This window comes from Capricornis sumatraensis, chromosome 20 (genome assembly GCF_032405125.1).
Source record: "Capricornis sumatraensis isolate serow.1 chromosome 20, serow.2, whole genome shotgun sequence".
In the NCBI taxonomy this organism is placed as follows: domain Eukaryota; kingdom Metazoa; phylum Chordata; class Mammalia; order Artiodactyla; family Bovidae; genus Capricornis; species Capricornis sumatraensis.
In genome coordinates, this window is record NC_091088.1 from 61,247,895 (window position 1) to 61,266,198 (window position 18,304).

Here is an 18,304-nt window from a genome sequence, read left to right on the forward strand (position 1 = left end):
TCCCTGGTGGTCCAGTGGTCAGGACTCGGTGCTTTCACCGCTGGGGCCCAGGGTTCAATCCCTGATCAGGGAAACTAAGATCCTGCAAGCTGCATGGCACACCCTGCAAACACCACCCCCCGGGGGGGGGGGGGGGAAAAACATGCATGAGCAGGGATCATTAGAGCATAGGACCCTGGGGATAAGATATGAGATGCTGTAAATGGTCCCTGGAGACACAGAAGCTTCCAGCACACTTAGCAGCGATTCCTGGTGGGTATTAAGGGACCTTGAGAGCTTTTTCTTTTGAAGCAAGAAGGAGGAACATTATAAGGAATGTTCAGGTCGGACCTCTGAGAGGCCTTGTGGCTAAACCCCGAGGTCATTCTGACAGGAGCAAAGGAAGACCCAAATGGGGACACTACAGCAGAGTCAAGGGAGGGCACCCTCCGTGGCCGTGACCATGCTGGGCTGGATAGTGTTCCCCAAAGCTGCCTATGCCCTAGAGCTCCAAAGCCTGTGATTACATGACCTTGTTTAATAAAGGGAACTTTGAAGATGTGATTAAATTCAGGATCTTGTGATGGGGAGATAATCTTGGATTATCCAGGTGGGAGCAATGTCATCACAAGGGTCCTTAGAAGAGGGAAGGTCAGCAAGTTCCTGAGAAATGCGGAAAGTTTCTTGCCTGGTTCGCCAGCAATGCAGGAGACGGCAACAGAAGTCATGGGTTCGATCCCTGGGTCGGGAAGATCCCCTGGAGGAGGAAATGGCAACCCACTCCAGTATTCTTGACTGGGAAAAGCCCATGGACAGAGGAGGCTGATGGGCTACACTGCACGGGGTTGCAAAGAGTCGGACACAACTAAGCGCGCACACACACACGGTTAAAGACGTGTCAACTTGGCAGGGCCACAGTGCCCAGATGTTTGGTCCAACATTATTCTGGATGTTTCTGTGTGGGTGTCTGGGGGTGAAATTACACTGAAATCAGTGGACTCTGAGTAGAGCCGACCACCCCCACCATAATGTGGGTGGGCCTCATCCAGTCAGCCAAAGGTGGAAAACTGACCTCCCCTCAAGCAAAGAGGAACGCTGCCAGCGGATTGCGTTTAGATTTCATCTGCAAGATGAGCTCTTCTGGGTTTTCCAGATAGCCTGCCTTTGGACTTGGACTGTAATTCTTTCCGGCCACCTCTATCACATTTTGATCACGTGCACCAATTCCTTATACTAAGTCTCTTTCTCTATATATATACACATCCTGTTGATTCTGTTCCTCCAAGAAACCTTGACTAATACATCATATGACCTAGCAAGTCCACTTCTATGTACATATCCAAAAGAATTGAATACAGCTATGCAGGAAAAAAAATTAAAAAAAACAACAACCTTGCAAGCAAATGTTTGCAGCAGCATTAGTCACAATAGCCAAAAAAGTGAAAACAACCAAATGTCCATCAACTGCTGAAGGAATGAGCCAAGTGTGGTCAATCCATACGACGGAATATCATCCAGCCGTGAAGAGGAACGAAGTCCTGCCGCATGTTACCATGTGGCTAAATCTTGAAAACAGCATGCTGGGAAATTCCCTGGCAAACCAATGGTTAAGACTCTGGATTTTCATTGCGATCTTCTGCAAGTCCTGCGGGGAGGCCAAAAAAAAAAAAAAAGAAAGAAAACCCCCACAGTACACGAAATGAAAGATGCCAGATATAAAATGCCACATTAATTTGAAATGTCCAGAATAGGCAAATCCGTGGAGACAGAAAGTAAATTCGTGGTTGCCAGGGGCAGGGGGGAGAAGCGACCACTTAATGTGTCTGGGCTCTCCTTTGGGATGATGAAAAAGTTCTGGAACTAGATCGTGGTGATGGTTGCACAACATTGTGAGTGCACCAAATGTCACTAATAGTAACTCCTTTGTCTTGGGCACTTTACCACAATAAAACAAGTGAATGGAAGCATTATAGCGGGAAGGTGGGCTGGAAGTGGGAGGCCGGATGATGCCCCAAGTATGATGTAGAATATTGGGTCTGTGCATTACTGAGGTCATACCAGAAGATATTAAGGAACTGCAGGGGCACTTTAAGAGGCCCCTTGGGAGAGGAAGGAAGAAATGTGGAAGCTGGAGGACTTTTATCACCGCAGGCGTTAGTGACCTTGCTGGGGTGGGGGGCAGACAAGGAGGTAAGGAGGGGACCCACACAGACCTCCAAATTTGGCACTCGGATAATACTGATTCTCAACTTGGTCATGAATTTGCTGGGTGGCGGACATTCTCAAGAGAAGAAAATCAGGGAGCAACAGTGCAAGAGAGGAAAGAAAAAAAGACAAAAGTTTCTCGAGAGAGGCAGAGACGGACACTCAGCCAGACCAGCCCCTGGGCCCGGGGTGTGCCCTACAGCTGTAGGGGCGGGGTTGGATATTCCTGGAGTCGAGGAGCCGTCGTCTCTGGACAGGATGTGAGAGAGGAACTGGGGTCTCCAGTCACGGGAGCCAGCTGGGGCCGCAGAGGGAAGGGATCGCGGCTGCCAGTGAGTCCAGAGCTGGGGCCCCCAGACCGAGGGAGGAGAGGGCCGGGCGCAGGACTCCCCGGTCTCAGGGACTAGGGCGTCGGCGATCTGGACTTTGGGGGCCGAGGGAGGAGGGGACGGGACTCGCGGGTCTGAGGAAGGAGGAGGAGGGAGGAGGAGGCGGGGCCGAAGTCTGAGCCAGGAATCTCAGCCTATCCAGGCTCTGTAACTAATTAACCAGCGCGGATCAAATTAGTGGGTGAAAGTTCACCGAGGAGGAGGGCCTTGTTGTCATCCCCCCCCCCGCCCGCCCCCGGGATCGAGCTCCTCCACCTGCAGCCGCGGGCGCGCGGGGTAGCCGAGCCGAGCCGGGCCGGGCCGAGCCGGGCCAGAGCTGCGGGAGGGGCGGGCCGGGGGTCCGGAGGAGTCACGCGCCCCCTCCCGCCCCAGGTCTCCCACTCAGGATGCGGCTTCCCCTGCCTCAGCCCTGGGGGCTCTGTCTGTTTCTCGTCCTCCTGCCTGGGGCGCTGAGCGCAGGTGAGGGGCTGCCGGGCACGAGGGAGGTGCCAGCCTCCGGGAAATGAGCGAAATCCGAGATCCCCCGCTCGAGCCGGGGGACTTCCTTCTCGGCCGCGTTTCGTCTGGATTCCCACGATCTTTTCTCCCTCCGGCGGTCTGTCTGGAAAACACCTGTCCCCTTCTTCCTGGGACCCGCCCCCACCACCCTACCCCCGACCCCGCCAGGGTCTGGCCCCTCTGTCTGGGGTGGGGTCTTTTCTCTCCCGGGGTGTCTGTCCCATCTAGGTCCCCCGCCCCATCTGCTCTCTTCGCCGGCAGAGAACCATCGCTCGCTCCAGTACCACTTCACCGCCGTGTCGGCCCCCGCCGCGGGGACCCCTGCTTTCTGGGTTTCGGGCTGGCTAGGGCCCCAGCAGTACCTGAGCTACAATAACCTGCGGGCGCAGGCTGAGCCCTATGGCGCGTGGGTCTGGGAAAGCCAGGTGTCCTGGTATTGGGAGAAAGAGACCACGGACCTGAGGAACCAGGAGACGCTCTTCCTCCAAGCGCTCCAAGTTTTAGGCGAAGGTGAGACGGGGACTTCCTGGGCTGGGAGCCTGGATCCCGGGTCTGAGGGAGGAGGGGACGGCGGGCCCCCTGCTCCCAGGCCGCTCATACGTGTGTGGGCACCCCAGGCCCCTTCACCCTGCAGGGCCTGTTGGGCTGCGAGTTGGGCCCTGATAATGTCTCGGTGCCGGTGGCCAAGTTTGCCCTGAACGGCGAGGAGTTCATGATGTTTGACCCCAAGCTGGGCATCTGGGATGGTGACTGGCCTGAGTCCCGGACGGTCAGTATCCAGTGGACAAAGCAGCCGGAGGCGGTCAACAAGGAGAAGACCTTCCTCCTCTACTCCTGCCCACACCGGCTGCTGGGGCATCTGGAGAGGGGCCGAGGCAACCTGGAGTGGAAGGGTGAGCGACCCCCTGATCACTGCAGGCCCCCTCCATTCCCAGGGCCTCATCCTCTTCCCCAGCCTCTCCCCGTTGGCCCCCCTGACTCCAGTCCACCCTGCTCTCCCACAATCCTATCTCTGAGGGTCTTCCTCCACCCCCAGCGGTCCCCAGCCCTTCTCCTGCACACAGCTTGCCCTCGGGGCACGGCTCAGGCCCCTCGGCCTGGCATTGTGATCCCACGTGGCATGGCCTCTGCCCCTCAGCTCACCCTCGCCTGTCTCCATCTGCTCCACTCAGCCAGATACAGCCACCCAGAGCCCCTTGAGCTCGCCCCAGCCCTCCCATTTCTCCACCTTTGCCAGTTTCACTGGTGCCAGGGGCCACTGGTGTCAGCTTCCACTCTGGCCCTGAGGTTTTTCTCTTGCCTCCTTCAGACGCCTCAGGACCTTATGTGACCTCCAGTCCATACAGCACGTGTCACTCTGAGCTATAATTACAGGCATGTCTAGGGAATTCAAGGGCTGCAGTTTAGAGCTCTTTTGTCCTCAGCTTCCCCAACATTGAGTTTCCTGCTCTGTCTCAGCCCTCAGTTCGGACTCTCCTCCACCCAGGAGTCAGATGAACATTTTAAAAACATAAATGAGCTCGCATCCCACCCATGCTTAAAACCAGACCACAGATTCGCGCTAATCTTGGATGAAAATCCAAACTCTCCTCCGAGGCCTGCAAGCCCTGCATGGTCTGGCTACTTTCCACCGCTGTAATTTCACAATGCCCCCAGTGACACTGGACTTCTCCCTTTCCTCCAATTTGTCAGGTTCTTTCCTCCCTCAGGGCCTTTGCTCCAGCTGTTCCCGCTGCCTTTTTTAAAAACAATTAATTAATTTTTGGCTGTGTCAAGTCTTCATTGTGGCAACACTGCAGGCTTCTTTCTAGTCGTGGTGCCTAGACTCAGTTGCCTCACGGCATGTGGGATCTCAGTTCCCCGAGCAGGGATCAAACCCCTGTCCCCTGCATTACAAGGTGGATTCTTAATCTCTGGATCACTAGAGTAGTCCTCAGTGTTCCCTTTGCTTTTGATTCTCTTCCTTGGGCTCCGGCCAGGACTGGGTCCTTCTCATGCTAGAGGTTTGACCTTGAATGTCCACTCTTCAGTAGGGCCCTCCCTGGCTAAAGGGTGCCTCCCAACCCCCATTATTGTCTCTCATACCACTGTTTTTTGTCCATTCATTCATTATAGCATCTTTTATTATTATTATTATTTTTTCTTGAGGTGTGACTTACCTATCTAAAGTACACTGCTCAGGGACTTTCCTGGTGGTTCAGTGGTTAAGACTCTGAGCCCCCAATGCAGGAGGCAAGGGTTCAATCCCTGGTCAGGGAACTAGACCCACATGCCACACAGTGTGGCTAAAAAAAAAAGTACATGGCTCAATTTTTTGTTGTTGTTTTTGGCTGTGCTACTCAGGCATCAAAACTGTGCCTCCTGCATTGGAAGCACAGAGTCTTAACCACTGGCCACTAGGAAAGTCCCTGAACCTGGAATTATTTGTCAAGAAGTTTTATATTATGGATTAAAAACTTTAAATAGTTACAGGACCACTACGCAATTGTAAAACTTTTTTCTTGTGTCTGGTCGGGAACATTGTGTCTCTCAGGAATTTGTCAAGTTCATTTAAATTTCAAGTGTGCTGGCTTGAAATTTTCATATCCTCTCACTATCTATTGAATGACTGTAGGGTCTGTCTTATTTTCCCTCAGCACACTTTCATAGCCTGTTTCCCTTTCATTTATTTTAAAACATATTTATTTTTGGCTGTGTCTGGCCTCAGTTGTGGCATGCAGGATCTTCCCTTGTGGTGCTCGGGGTCTTCATTTGGGTGAGTGGGCTTCTCTCTAATTGTAGGGCATGGGCTGGGTAGTTGCAGTGCTCAGGCTTAGTTGTCCTGCAGCATGTTGGATCTCAGTTCCCCGACCAGGGATTGGACCCACGTCTCCTGCATTGGAAGGCAAAATCTTAATCTCTGGACCACCAGTGAAGTCCTCCCTTTCATTTACATATACACAAATATTCATTTCTCTGGTAGCTCAGAGAATCTGGTGGTAAAGAATCTGCCTGCAATGCAGGAGACCTGGGTTCTATGCCTGGGTTGGGAAGATCCCCTGGGGAAGGGAGTGGCTACTTACTCCAGTGTTCTTGCCTGGAGAGTCCCATGGACAGAGGAGCCTGATGGGCTACAGTCCATGGGGTCACAGAGAGTTGGACACGACTGAGCGACTAACACACTCCTCTCATTAGAACACAAGCTCCACGAGGACAGGGACTTTTGTCTCTCTTGTTCACTGCTGTATCTCTAGTGCCCGGAAGAGTGCCTGCACGTCCCGTGGTAGATGCGTGTATGTGTCATTGTAGGAAGGACTGGAAGAGAGGTGGATACCCTTGTGGTGGGCACGTCGGATATCAGTACCCCTAAGAAGGCCTTTCCTCCTTTATCGTTATGTTCTCTAGGCTCAGGCCAGCATAGGGCACGATCAGATGTGGTATGCGGGCTTCCCAGGTGGCACAGTGGTAAAGAATCCACCTGCCAGTGTAGGAGATGCAAGAGACGCAGGTTCGATCCCTGGGTCCAGAAGATCCCCTGGAGTAGGAAATGGCAACCTGCTCCAGTATTCTTGCCTGGAGAGTTCCATGGACAGAGGAGCCTGGTGGGCTACAGTCCATGGGGTCACAAAGAGTCAGACACGACTGAGCGACGGAGCACAGAGCACAGAGCAGCACGTGGCACGTGGTGGGGCCTGCTGGGTAGAGGGGGAGGAATGGAGGCCTCTCTCCGTCTCTGCACAACCCTGGGCCTGGTCCTGGGGGTCTCTGGGCCTGGGGCTTAGGCCTGTCTGCCTGTTCGTCTGCAGAGCCACCCTCCATGCGCTTGAAGGCCAGACCCAGCAGTCCCGGCCTCTCTGTGCTCACCTGCAGCGCCTTCTCCTTCTACCCACCTGAGCTGAAGCTGCACTTCCTGCAGAACGGGCTGGCCATTGGCTCTGGTGAGATAGACATGGGCCCCAACGGCGACGGCTCCTTCTACGCCTGGTCATCACTCACAGTCAAGAGTGGCGACGAGCACCACTACCGCTGCGTGGTGCAGCACGCGGGGCTGGCCCAGCCCCTCACGGTGGAGCTGGGTGAGGTCCCGCTGAGGAACTGTGCTCCCGACTTCCGGTTGTCTTTTCTCCGTCTGCTGCAGCAACCCTTCCTGAGTCTGACTGCTTTCTGCCCCACCGCTGCCAGTTCGTCCAAAGCCTGACAGCCTCTTGTCCTGCGTTGCTTGCCTCCCCAAGTCTGACTGCCTTCCATCCTGCTGCTGCTGGCTTCGTTGATTCTGGCCACTCGTTAACCGCTATGGGAAGTCCTCCCTAAGTCTGACCACCTTCCGTCCTGCTGCTGCTAGTCTTCAGGAGTCTGACCATTCGTTGTGTGCTGCTGCCAGGCCTTTATGAGTCTGCTGTTCTACTGCTCTGTGTCCATCCCTCCTCTCCAAGTTGGAACACCGCCCACTCCGCTGCTACAGGTCCCTTGACCAGAGTGATTGAGACCCCTCTTGCTACAGCTGGTTCTTATATCCAACCTGGGGGCTTTCTAGATCTAGAACATCCTGGGAGTGGCCTTCCCTTTACCCACACCCACTCTCTACAACCTGGTGCTGGGACCTCTGGGGTTGGGAGGGACTGCAAACCCCCCAGGCCCCTGTCCTGACTCAGATGTGGCGGAGGGTCCCTTAAATATCTCACAACATTGTCTGACTGCAGAATCACCAGCCAGGACCTCGGTGCCAGTGGTGGGAATCGTCATCGGCTTTTTCCTGCTCCTGACAGTGGCTGCGGGAGGAGCTCTCCTGTGGAGAAGGATGAGGAAGGGGCTGCCAGGTGTGGGACAGGAAGAGGGAGGTGCCTCAGAGAGAGGGGTAGAGACCCCCTCCAAAATCGGGAGACTCATTCCTGCAGGGACAGAGGGGGACAGAGACCCAGAGAGAGATGGGGAGAAAGAAAACTGGAGGGGAGAAAGAGACTCAAGGGGATAGAAATCCATAGCGTAGGACAGAGACTGAAAAAGACACAGACACACACAAACAACACACACCACACACACACATACACATACGTGGGGAGGGGCAGTCAGAGACCTGAAGGATTTCAAAGATTCTAATCATCTCCCCTGTCCCTCTTTTCTCAGCTTCTTGGATCTCTTTCCGTGGGGAGGATGTAGGGGCCCTCCTGCCCACTCCCGACGTGTCCAAGGATGGTGAATCTTAGGATAAAAATGCATTCCCAGCAACTGCCGATCATCCCCCATCCTGGCTGTTACCAGCTAATGTCCTCAGGTCCTTTTCATGCTGTGAGACCTCCGGGAATCCTGGTATTTTTGAGCCTCTGGAAGGAGCCCGATGTCCTCCCTCTGGATTTCTCCTCCTGTGATCTGCCTCAGTTCCCCTTCCTGATATATATGGTTCTTTTCCAGCTCCACATATAACATGGGTTTAGGCTCGAATCGTTGTGTTCTCATCGTTTCAACTTTTTTAGGGAATTGTGAGGGGGCATAAATGGTGTAAGCCTTGGGCTTCAAATCTCTCCTGAGGCTAACTTGTTGCCATAGTGGAATTTGCCAACTTTATATACCAAGTCATGTATTTTTAATGAATAAATTTCACAAATATTTACTGGATGTTTGTGCCAGGCATTTTGAGGAATTCTTGGCTGGAGTCTGATCTGACTTCTTGGTGTAGCGGAAGAGATGTTCCCTCCTTGAGGGAAAGGAAAGCCTCCTCTGGCTCCTAGGTTCCCTTTCCTAAAACCTGCGGACAGAGGGAAGGAGATAAAAATACATCTCCCGTGAGGCTTTGAAGCTAGAGCAACTTGGAGGTGGTCGGGCAGGGCGCCCCGACGCCTGCCGGGAGTTGTAGTTCCCCCGGCCGTGTCACTCCGGATTTGCCCACTTCGCCTTCACTGGGAAGGGGCGGGGCCGAGCCTCGCGGAGCCGCGCTTTCCTTTGTGGACGTGGCGAGGGGCGCCCTTGGCCCGCCCTGCTTCTTTGGCCCCGCCCCATGAGGCCCTCAAGAGCGCTCATTGGCTGGGGGCGGGGCCTCTGCGCTTCAGGAGGCGGGGCCTGACTGGAGAGCCGCCAAATTGGGCATCTTTTTGGAGAACGCAGGGTGGAACGTGGAGAGCGAAGTGAAGCTATCTGACCCGGTAAAGGCAGGCGGGGGCGGGTGGCCTGTCCAGGGAGGACGGTTTGGGTCCGCTTGGGTGGAGGATTGGGGACCAGGCTGAAAGCGATGCCCGGGAACCTGCAAGATTTCTCTCTGGACACGACCCTGCCCTGAACTACGCGTGGGAAGTGCGCCACGTCTCCCGCTTGAATCCTACCCTCTTGGGGTACTTCTCTGGGACTTCCTCGGAGGATTCGGTCCCTACAGCTGGTTAACCTCTGAGAATCCCGCCTTCCTTTCCCCCTTCCTGTCTCTTCTTGAGGCCCAAACTTTGCAACCAGCTACCAGCTCTCTGTCCTGTCCTGGGCTCCCCCCTGCCCGCGTCCCCATCCCTCCCATCCCCTCTCTGTCCTTTTCTCTGTGACTCTGACTCCTAGCCTCCGCCACTTCTCAGGGACTGATGATGTGGCCACCCTCACTTCTGCTGCTGCTGTTGCTGCTCAGGCGTGGAGCCCAGGGGAAGCCATCTCCTGACGCCGGCCCTCATGGCCAGGGGAGGGTGCACCACGCGGCCCCCCTGAGCGAAGCCCCTCATGATGACGCTCACGGGAACTTCCAATATGATCATGAGGCTTTTCTGGGACGAGAAGTGGCCAAGGAATTCGACCAACTCACCCCAGAGGAAAGTCAAGCTCGTCTGGGGTAGGAGAGATGGAGGGGAAGGAGGATTGTAATTTTCAAGAGGAGGTTAGGGGAGCCCTTAGTGAGAAGGTGATATTTGAGCCACATGGGTATGTGGGGGAATAGCATTCCAGGAAGAGGGAACTGTAAGTGCAAAGGCCCTGAGGCAGGAGGGGGAATTATGTGCCTGGTGTATTTGAAAAAGGGAGAGGTCTATGTGACTGGAACCCAGTGAGCAGAGGAAGAAAGTAGGAGGTAGTAGCAGAGAGAACAGAGGGATCAGGTTGTGCAGGGGACCCAGTGAGATGAGAGCTATGCAATGGCTCTGAAGGAGGAGGTGAGCCGACTTCAGTTTTAACAGGATCCCTCTGGTTGCCATGCAGGGAACAGACTATAGGGAGCAAGAAGTAGAGAGCACGTTGAGGAAGGGACTGCAGTCTTCCAGGTGGGAGATAAGAGACCAGGGTATCCCAACTCAGGGTGGAGATGTCCGTGGTGGTCAGCTATGCTGACTAGAATGTTGTGCATGGATGGAGTTGGATGAAGTAGGCTAACGCATTTGTGGTCGCGCTTACTACAATGCCCAGCACCGTGCAAAGGGCTTACCAGGCTTAACTCATTTAATCCCAGCATCCACAGTGTGAGGTATGTTCTATTATTTATTCCCATTTTACAGAGGGGGAAACTAAGGCACAGAGAGGTTATATGACTTGCCGACAGTCACACGGCCAGCAAGAAGAGGCAGCAGGATTTGAACCTTAATGTTTGGCTCTAGAGTCCAAACTCTTAACCACAGCTCGAACCTCAGGGTAGCCGGAGCAGAGCAGAGACAACATAACGCTGGAGGGACGGGTCAGCGATCTAGGCAGGGCCATCTCAAATTGGATTCTGGGAACTGGGTCGAGGGGCTTTGGGATGGAGACCGGAAGAAGGGCTCCGTTAGCGGTCGGGCGAGGACACAGACCAATGACGGGACGTTACCAGGGATGGAACCTGGCAACCGACAGGCGTGGCCTGAGAGAAGGGGCATGAGGTGGTGGCCTAAAGGGGCTTGACCTGAGACATGGAGGTGTGCAGGATCAGGCTGGAGCTCGGAGAGGAGTGGCTGAAGGCCGAGCCCGCCGTGTTGGGGGTGACAGTCATAGGGCAAAGCCTGATAACGGCTAGGAAAAACCAGGCGCAAGGGGAGAGTCGCAGCATAACTCGGGACTGCAGGGATATTGGCCTGAGATAGACGCGCGCGGCCAGGGAGGGGGCGGGGAAGAGGGCGAGGCTAGCGGGGCTAGCGGGCCAGGAGATTGGCGGAGCCAGGGAAGGGGGCGGGGCCAGGGATGGGGAGCCGTCCGGACCGCGTGTTGCAGTGGCAGTCGGAGTTCGGAGTGGATATTGGGACAGGGAATCTGCGGGCGATGGGCGCGGTGTGACTCCCTGCCCTCCGTCCCCTCCCAGCTCTTTCAAGTGAGAGATGGAACACGCGCAGGGTTGAGAGGTGGGGCCAAAGTGGAGGGTTGGACCTGGATTGTCATGGGTCCTTCCCCCAAGCCGTTGAGTTGTAGAGCGGAGCGCCAGCCACAGGCCCGCTGCATCTCGGCAGAGAGGTTATCGCCTCTGGGAGCGGAGCCTGGATTGAGAGGGCGGAGCCCTCTGGTGGGAGTGGTCCTGGGATTGACAGACTCCTCCCCCCGGTTTGTCGGCAGGGACAGCATTTTCAGTCCTATATGGGGTTGTGTCTCCAGTGTCTAGAAGGCGGGACCCGGGGTGGGCGGGGTCCGAAACTGACGTGCGCCCGCTCCGGCTCGCAGGCGCATCGTGGACCGCATGGACCGCGCCGGAGACGGGGATGGCTGGGTGTCGCTGGCCGAGCTCCGCTCGTGGATCGCACACACGCAGCAGCGGCACATACGGGACTCAGTGAGCGCGGCCTGGAACACGTACGACACAGACCGCGACGGGCGTGTGGGTTGGGAGGAGCTGCGCAACGCCACCTACGGCCACTATGAGCCGGGTACGCGGCGAGAACCGACCCCTGGTCCCCTCACACACCGTGACCCGGACATTTGTGACACCTTCATCCTGAGACCCTCAAGCCACGTTAACCAGATCCCTAACCTTTGACTTCTGACCCTTGACTAGGGCCCACCCCCAATCCCTGATCTCTGGTTTCTCATCCTGACATCCACTGGGGACCTCAGTTTCTTGACCAGGGACATCTAACGGCCTGAGCACTATCAGCCTGACCTTTGACCTCTGACTTCTCATTCCGAGAACCCCAAAGCCATTTCCTCTGCCTCTGATTCTGAATTCCCGCCTCTTATCACCAGGCCCAAGCCCTCTGCCCCAGCAGGGCTCTTATCCTCTGGCACCTGAACCCTCACCCCAGCCCCGCTCCAGACTTCTTCACATACCCTCAGGGGGATCGTTCCACACTCCGAGCTGACCCTGACCTTCCTTTGCTCACAGTCTCCATGGCTCCCCAGGGTCCTCAGGCTTACCCAACCTCAGCCCCACCTCAGCCAACCTTCCACTTTCAATTTTCTGCATTTTCTGTCCCAGCTAAATGGATCTTCCGCAGTTCCCCTGAACTCACCATGCTTTGCAAATCTCTGTACTCTGCACATACCATTTCCTTTGCTGAAAATGCTCTTCCCTTCCTCTGTTCCCAGCAAGCTGAGTCAGTAAACTGCACCAGAGTGTGACTTCAGGGCCCAGAGGGCCAGTGTCAACTCAAAGTCCATCCTTCCTGACTGCATAACCTTGGGCAAGTGATTTCCTCTCTCTGAGAGTCAGTTTTCTTCATAAAGTGAGGACTAACAAAAATAACTCACTGTACTCGCTTCTTGGGAGAATGAATTGCAGTTTTGTAGATAAAGAGCTTAGCACATCATCAGCTCTCACTACAAGGTAGCTACTGTTAATTATTATTAATCGGTGGAGGTCTTCCTGCCGTGACTCCCCTGAGTTAGATCCCTCTATCTTAAAGCCCAGTCCACCAAGACCCCTCCTTCCCCAGGTGAAGAATTTCATGACGTGGAGGATGCGGAGACCTACAAGAAGATGCTGGCTCGGGACGAGCGGCGTTTCCGGGTGGCTGACCAGGATGGGGACTCGATGGCCACTCGGGAGGAGCTGACGGCCTTCTTGCACCCCGAGGAGTTCCCTCACATGAGGGACATTGTGATTGCTGTGAGTGGGGCCTGAGGAATCCGGCTTCTTACCTCCCTTCCTGGGACCTAGGCTTCTGACGCCAAGACTTGCCTCCCAGCGTTTACCTTGGGGCCCCCAGTGCCCACCCTCCACCCCCTAGTGTCTAATCTCTCCTAATCTGGCCTCTCCCTTTCTTTTCTTTTTTTAATATTTATTTGGCTGCACTGGGTCTTTGTTGCGGCACGTGGGATCTTTAGTTGTGTCCTGAAAACTCTTGGTTGTGGCATGTGGGATCCCATCCCCCGACCAGGGATTGAATGCATGTCCCCTGCATTGGGGGCATAGAGTCTTGGCCACTGGGTCACCAGAGAAGTCCCTGGCCTCCCCCTTTCTGTGCTCACATTGGGGATCCAAGCACCCAGGCTATCTTCAGAAGATCATCCCCTCCGTAATTGCCTTAGAGGAGACCCTGTCCAGGCTGAATCCCAGGAAAATTCCAACCCTAGACATGGAGTGTCCACTCTGAGGCCATTTCTACTTGCCCCCCATCTTCTGTTATTATTATTATTATTTTTTTGCCAACACTGTCTGTATTCTAGAGTGACAGGATTTTTTTTTTTTTTCCTCTTCTCCCTTTTCTTTTTTCCACTAGACTTTAATCTCTAGAGCCATTTTAGGTTCATAGCAAAGTTGAATGGAAAGTCCAGACATTTCCCCTGTCCCCCTGCCCATGCTAGGGGGAGTTAAATTCTTCCACCTGTTTCACCTGGTGGGGGTTTCAGTATCTTTATTACATTAGACATCTCAAAGGATACTGCTCAGAATATTTTTTAGTATTTATTTGTATGTACTAGGCTGCGCTGGGTCTTAGTTATGGCATGCAAACTCTTTTTTTAAAATTACTTTATTATGTTTATATTTGGCTGTGCTGGGTCTTCGTTGCTGGGTAGACTTTTCTCTAGTTGCGCTGAGCAGGGCCTACTGTCTGGGTGCGGTGAGCAGGCTTCTCATTGCTTCTCTTGTTGTGGAGCATGGGTGGGTGGGCTCAGTAGTTTCAGCTCCCGGGCTCTAGACAGGCAGATTCTTTACTACTGAGCCACCGGGAAACCCTCATGCAAACTCTTGGTTGTAGGATGTGGGATCTAGTTCCCCATCCAGGGATCGAACCCGGGTCCCCTGCATTGAGAGTGCAGAGTCTTGGCCCCTCGACCACCAGGGAAGTCTCTATGGCTCAGAATATTATCTATAGCTCTTGAAAAGGAACTTAACGACCAAACTCCTATTATTTTGTCCTGTCTGACTGCTTGCCTCTGTTTCTGCATTTTCTCAGCCCCAATGCCTCTTTCTCCCCAGGAAACCCTGGAGGATCTGGACAGGAACAAAGACGGCTACGTGCAAGTGGATGAGTACATCGGTGAGTGGACCCAGCTCTCCCCCCAAGGATGCCTGTCCTCTCCCCAGCCACGGGTAGCAGCTGATACATATCAGCCGTTAGAGCAAAGACCCTCTGAAGTGGAGGCTGCCTGAATCCATTCACCCAAACACTCACGGAGCATCAGCTGTGGGTCAGGCCTGGGGGGCCTTTACCGATGATGTATACTTGCAGGGTTTGGGCACATTTGTTTTAATTGTGTATTTATCTATTTATTTTTGGCAGTGCTGGGTCTCCGTGGCTAGCCTTTCCTCTAGCTGCGGAGAGTGTGGGGGCTGCTCTCTAGTCGTGGTGCACGAGCCTCCTATTGCGGTGGCTTGTCTTGTTATCGAGCACAGGCTGTAGGGCGTGGGGGCTTCACTAGCTGCGTCACAAAGGCTCTAGAGCTCAGGCTCAGTAATTGTGGTGCACAGGCTTAGTTTCCTTGGGGCATATGGGATCTTCCCAAATCGAGGATCGGACCTGTGACTCCTGCATTGGCGAGCGGATTCTTTACCACTGAGCCACCAGGGAAGCCCTCCAGCAAATCTTGATCAAACACCCACTGTGTGCCAGGCCCAGGAAACATTTATTGACTTCCTTTGGTGTGCCAGAGCAGAAAAGCATGTATCAAGCACCTACCGTGTGCCTCAGTTTCCTCATCTTATAAATGGAGATAACAGACCACCTACCATGTAGGAGCTGTATATATAGTCAACCCAAATGCCCATCAGTGGATGAATGGGTAAACAGGAGGGGATCCAGCCAGGGCACGGAATACTGTTCAGCTGTGAAAAAAGAATGAAGCACCATCCATATAACAATGTGGATCAACCTTGAGAACATCAGGCCGAGTGAAAGAAGTGGACATAAAAGGCCACATCGTACGTGATCCCATTTATTTGAAATGTCTAGAGTAGGAAAATCCATAGTGATAGAAATCAGATAATCAGTTTCCAGGGGGCTGGAGGGAGGAAGGAATAGGGAGTAATTGCCGAATGGGCATAGGTGTCTTTTGGGGAAATGAAGATGTTCTGGAACTAGAGGGAGGGGGCTACTGCACACTGAGAATGTGCTAAGTGTCACTAATGGTGAATCTTAGGTTGTGGGCTTTCTACCACAATTCCAAAAATAAAAATAAAAGAACCCCATGTACTTCCAGTTAGTAGGTCATCATTTCTTATGGGAAATGATGACCGGGACTTCTCTGGGGGTACAGTGGTTAGGAATGGGCGCTTTCACTTCCATGGCCACAGGTTCAGTTCATGGTTGGGGAACTAAGATCCCGCAAGCTGTGAGGTGTGGCAGGAAAAAAGGGAAGTCTGAAGGTTAACTGGGTAATTGTATGCCCAGCACCTGCTCCATTATTTTTTCCCCCCCGCTTGCTCCATCTTTGATGACATCTCTAAGACAGCTCCCTGGTTCAAACCCAGAGGAGAAGAAAGCATTCTGTCCTAATTATGGTGGCTTTGTGTCTGGTATAAAAAGACTTGTCTGTTTGTAATGTCTTCCAGATCTATCTGTGGGCCCTTGGGGTGAAGGGTTTTGCAAACATTTACAAATGACTGCCACAAAGGAGGGGCTCCTAGAATCTTGAGGGATGGTCTGGATATGGTGAGCTGTTCAAAGTGTAGCTTCAGAAGATCGCCTATAAAAATTTTCACTCATTCCTCCTTCCTATGAGCACCTACTATGTGCCAAGCAGTGCACACTCTTGTGTCACGGGTGTGTCAACCAAATGGATGGATGATTCAGTCAATCAAATGACCAATCCATCAGTGAAGTCAGTGTAGCATAGGAATCACTGGAGGAGGATATGGCAACCCACTCCAGTATTCTTGCCTGGAGAACCCCATGGACAGAGGAACCTGGTGGGCTACAGTCCATGGGGTCGCAAAGAGTCAGACAGGACTGAAGCGACTTAGCATGCATAGCATGCATGCATAAGGGATCACCTGTAAATCAGGTATGTTCCTAATCGGATTTAAACAGAAGAAGAAATTAAGGCAAAGGACAGTGAAAGGCCCGGGATCCGGAAATGTCAGAACCATGCTGGGAGGTCCTGGGAACCGCCCCTGACATCACCCCTTCTCGCCCCTGACTGCCCCATCCCAGCTGACCTGTACACAGCGGAGCCCGGGGAGGAGGAGCCGGCCTGGGTGCAGACCGAGCGAGAGCAGTTCCGGGACTTCCGGGATCTGAACAAGGACGGGAAGCTGGATGGGAGTGAAGTGGGCCACTGGGTGCTGCCCCCCGCCCAGGACCAGCCCCTGGTGGAGGCCAACCACTTACTGCACGAGAGCGACACAGACAAGGTGCGCGGAAGGGGTGGCTGGCTAGTGGGTGGCCGGCGCTGTGGGATGCGCAGAAATGACCAAGATGCGGGCCTGGGGCTTTGGGGTTCTTGTTTGGAGAAAGGAAAAGGGACAGAGAGTTTGAGATGGGGAGGGAGAAGAGGGGGGACCAGGGACTCAGAGGGCGATGGAGATCGGGAGGCCATCCTTAGTTTCAGGGAGGAGCCTCCCAGATGGGGTCCATTGCCAGTCCCCTGACCTCTGACCCCCTCAGGACGGACGTCTGAGCAAGGCTGAGATCCTGGGCAACTGGAATATGTTCGTGGGCAGCCAGGCCACCAACTATGGCGAGGATCTGACACGGCACCACGACGAGCTCTGAGCCCCATGAGCCCACTGGCGCCTTGTTGCCCCGCGGGCTGAGCTGGGGCGCCCCAGTGGCCAGGCCCTGACCTGTCCAGCCCTGCAGGAGGTGGACACCGACCTCGGCGTCCCCCTGCCCCTGGGCTCTCCACGGACTCACCACTGCGTCAACTTGTCTCCCTGAGACACCGCGGCCCCTCCCAGCTCCCCAAAGGGGCTCACAGGCCCAAATGATGAGATGAGGGACCACCCCTTTCTCACTGGCAGAGTCTCCCAGCCCAGACCAAGGCCCCCCGACATCAAGCTCAGCCTCCAAAGGCCTCCACTAACCCCCAAGCTCCAAATCTGAGCCTCACCCCACACAGCGGAGAAACATACCCCCAGGTGCCCTGAACTCACCCCCAGCACCTGCCCAAAGGATGTCTCTTCTCTGCCAGGGAGGCAATAAAATCCAGTGCTGGGGCCTCACCTGTGTGTCTCTCTGAAGGGGGGACACGGGCCTCGGTGGCTGTGACTGGGAGAGGAACGTGTTGGGAGTTGGGGGACTGCTCTGGGTTGAAGGACGGGACTAGGCATTTGAAGAGGGGGCTCTAGAGGTTGGGCAGGGTTTGAGGTTGTCCCTTAAATTATACATAATGACCCATCTCGGGGAACCTACTTCCCAGGTTGTTGTTCGGTTGCTCAGTCATGTCTGACTCTTTGCCACCCCATGGACTACAGCATGCCAAGCTTCCCTGTCCTTCACTGTCTCCCAGAGACTGCTCAAACTCATGTCTACTGTGCTGGTGATGCCATCCAACCATCTCATCCTCTGTCATCTTCTTCTCCTGCCCTCAGTCTTTCCCAACATCAGGGTCTTTTCTAGTGAGTCAGTTCTTTCCCTCAGTGGCCAAAGTATTGGAGCGTCAGCTTCAGCATCAGTCCTTCCAACGAATATTCAAGATTCATTTCCTTTAGGACTGACTAGTTTGATCTCCTTGCAGTCCAAGGGACTCTCCAGAGCCTTCTCCAGCACCACATTTTGAAAGCATCAGTTCTTCAGTGCTCAACCTTCTTTATGGTCCAACTCCCACATCCATACATGACTACTGGAAAAGCCATAGCTTTGACTAGATGGACTTTTATCAGCAAAAGGATGTCTCTGCTTTTTAATATGCTGTGTAGGGTTGTCATTGCCTCCCAGATACTGAGCATTAAGCCAGAATACCTATTTAACTCATGAGAAACCTACTTAGGTTCACCTGTGAATGATTGTGGGAAGGAA

At 54.1% G+C, this 18,304-nt stretch overlaps 2 protein-coding genes and 2 non-coding genes across 4 annotated transcripts; 3 read left to right on the forward strand and 1 right to left on the reverse strand.

Moving 5' to 3' along the window:
* TRNAE-UUC (transfer RNA glutamic acid (anticodon UUC)) lies at positions 1–73 on the forward strand. The gene has a single exon. It is a non-coding gene; the product is annotated as a tRNA-Glu (tRNA).
* A 2,341-nt stretch (positions 74–2,414) lies between these two features.
* On the forward strand, positions 2,415–8,652 carry FCGRT (Fc gamma receptor and transporter). Its single transcript, XM_068992054.1, has 7 exons — positions 2,415–2,516; positions 2,946–3,032; positions 3,333–3,581; positions 3,689–3,964; positions 6,857–7,126; positions 7,751–7,867; positions 8,175–8,652. The coding sequence occupies exons 2-7, from the start codon at positions 2,960–2,962 to the stop codon at positions 8,252–8,254; spliced, it is 1,065 nt and encodes a 354-aa protein (XP_068848155.1). The 5' UTR covers positions 2,415–2,516; positions 2,946–2,959; the 3' UTR covers positions 8,255–8,652.
* Positions 8,653–9,133: 481 nt separating this feature from the next.
* RCN3 (reticulocalbin 3) lies at positions 9,134–17,486 on the forward strand. The gene is made up of 7 exons (XM_068992460.1): positions 9,134–9,187; positions 9,602–9,849; positions 11,631–11,833; positions 12,839–13,011; positions 14,326–14,386; positions 16,499–16,698; positions 16,952–17,486. Exons 2-7 carry the CDS (start codon positions 9,608–9,610, stop codon positions 17,057–17,059), a joined length of 987 nt encoding a protein of 328 aa, XP_068848561.1. The 5' UTR covers positions 9,134–9,187; positions 9,602–9,607; the 3' UTR covers positions 17,060–17,486.
* TRNAE-CUC (transfer RNA glutamic acid (anticodon CUC)) lies at positions 14,119–14,191 on the reverse strand. Its single transcript has one exon. It is a non-coding gene; the product is annotated as a tRNA-Glu (tRNA).
* Positions 17,487–18,304: the final 818 nt, after the last annotated feature.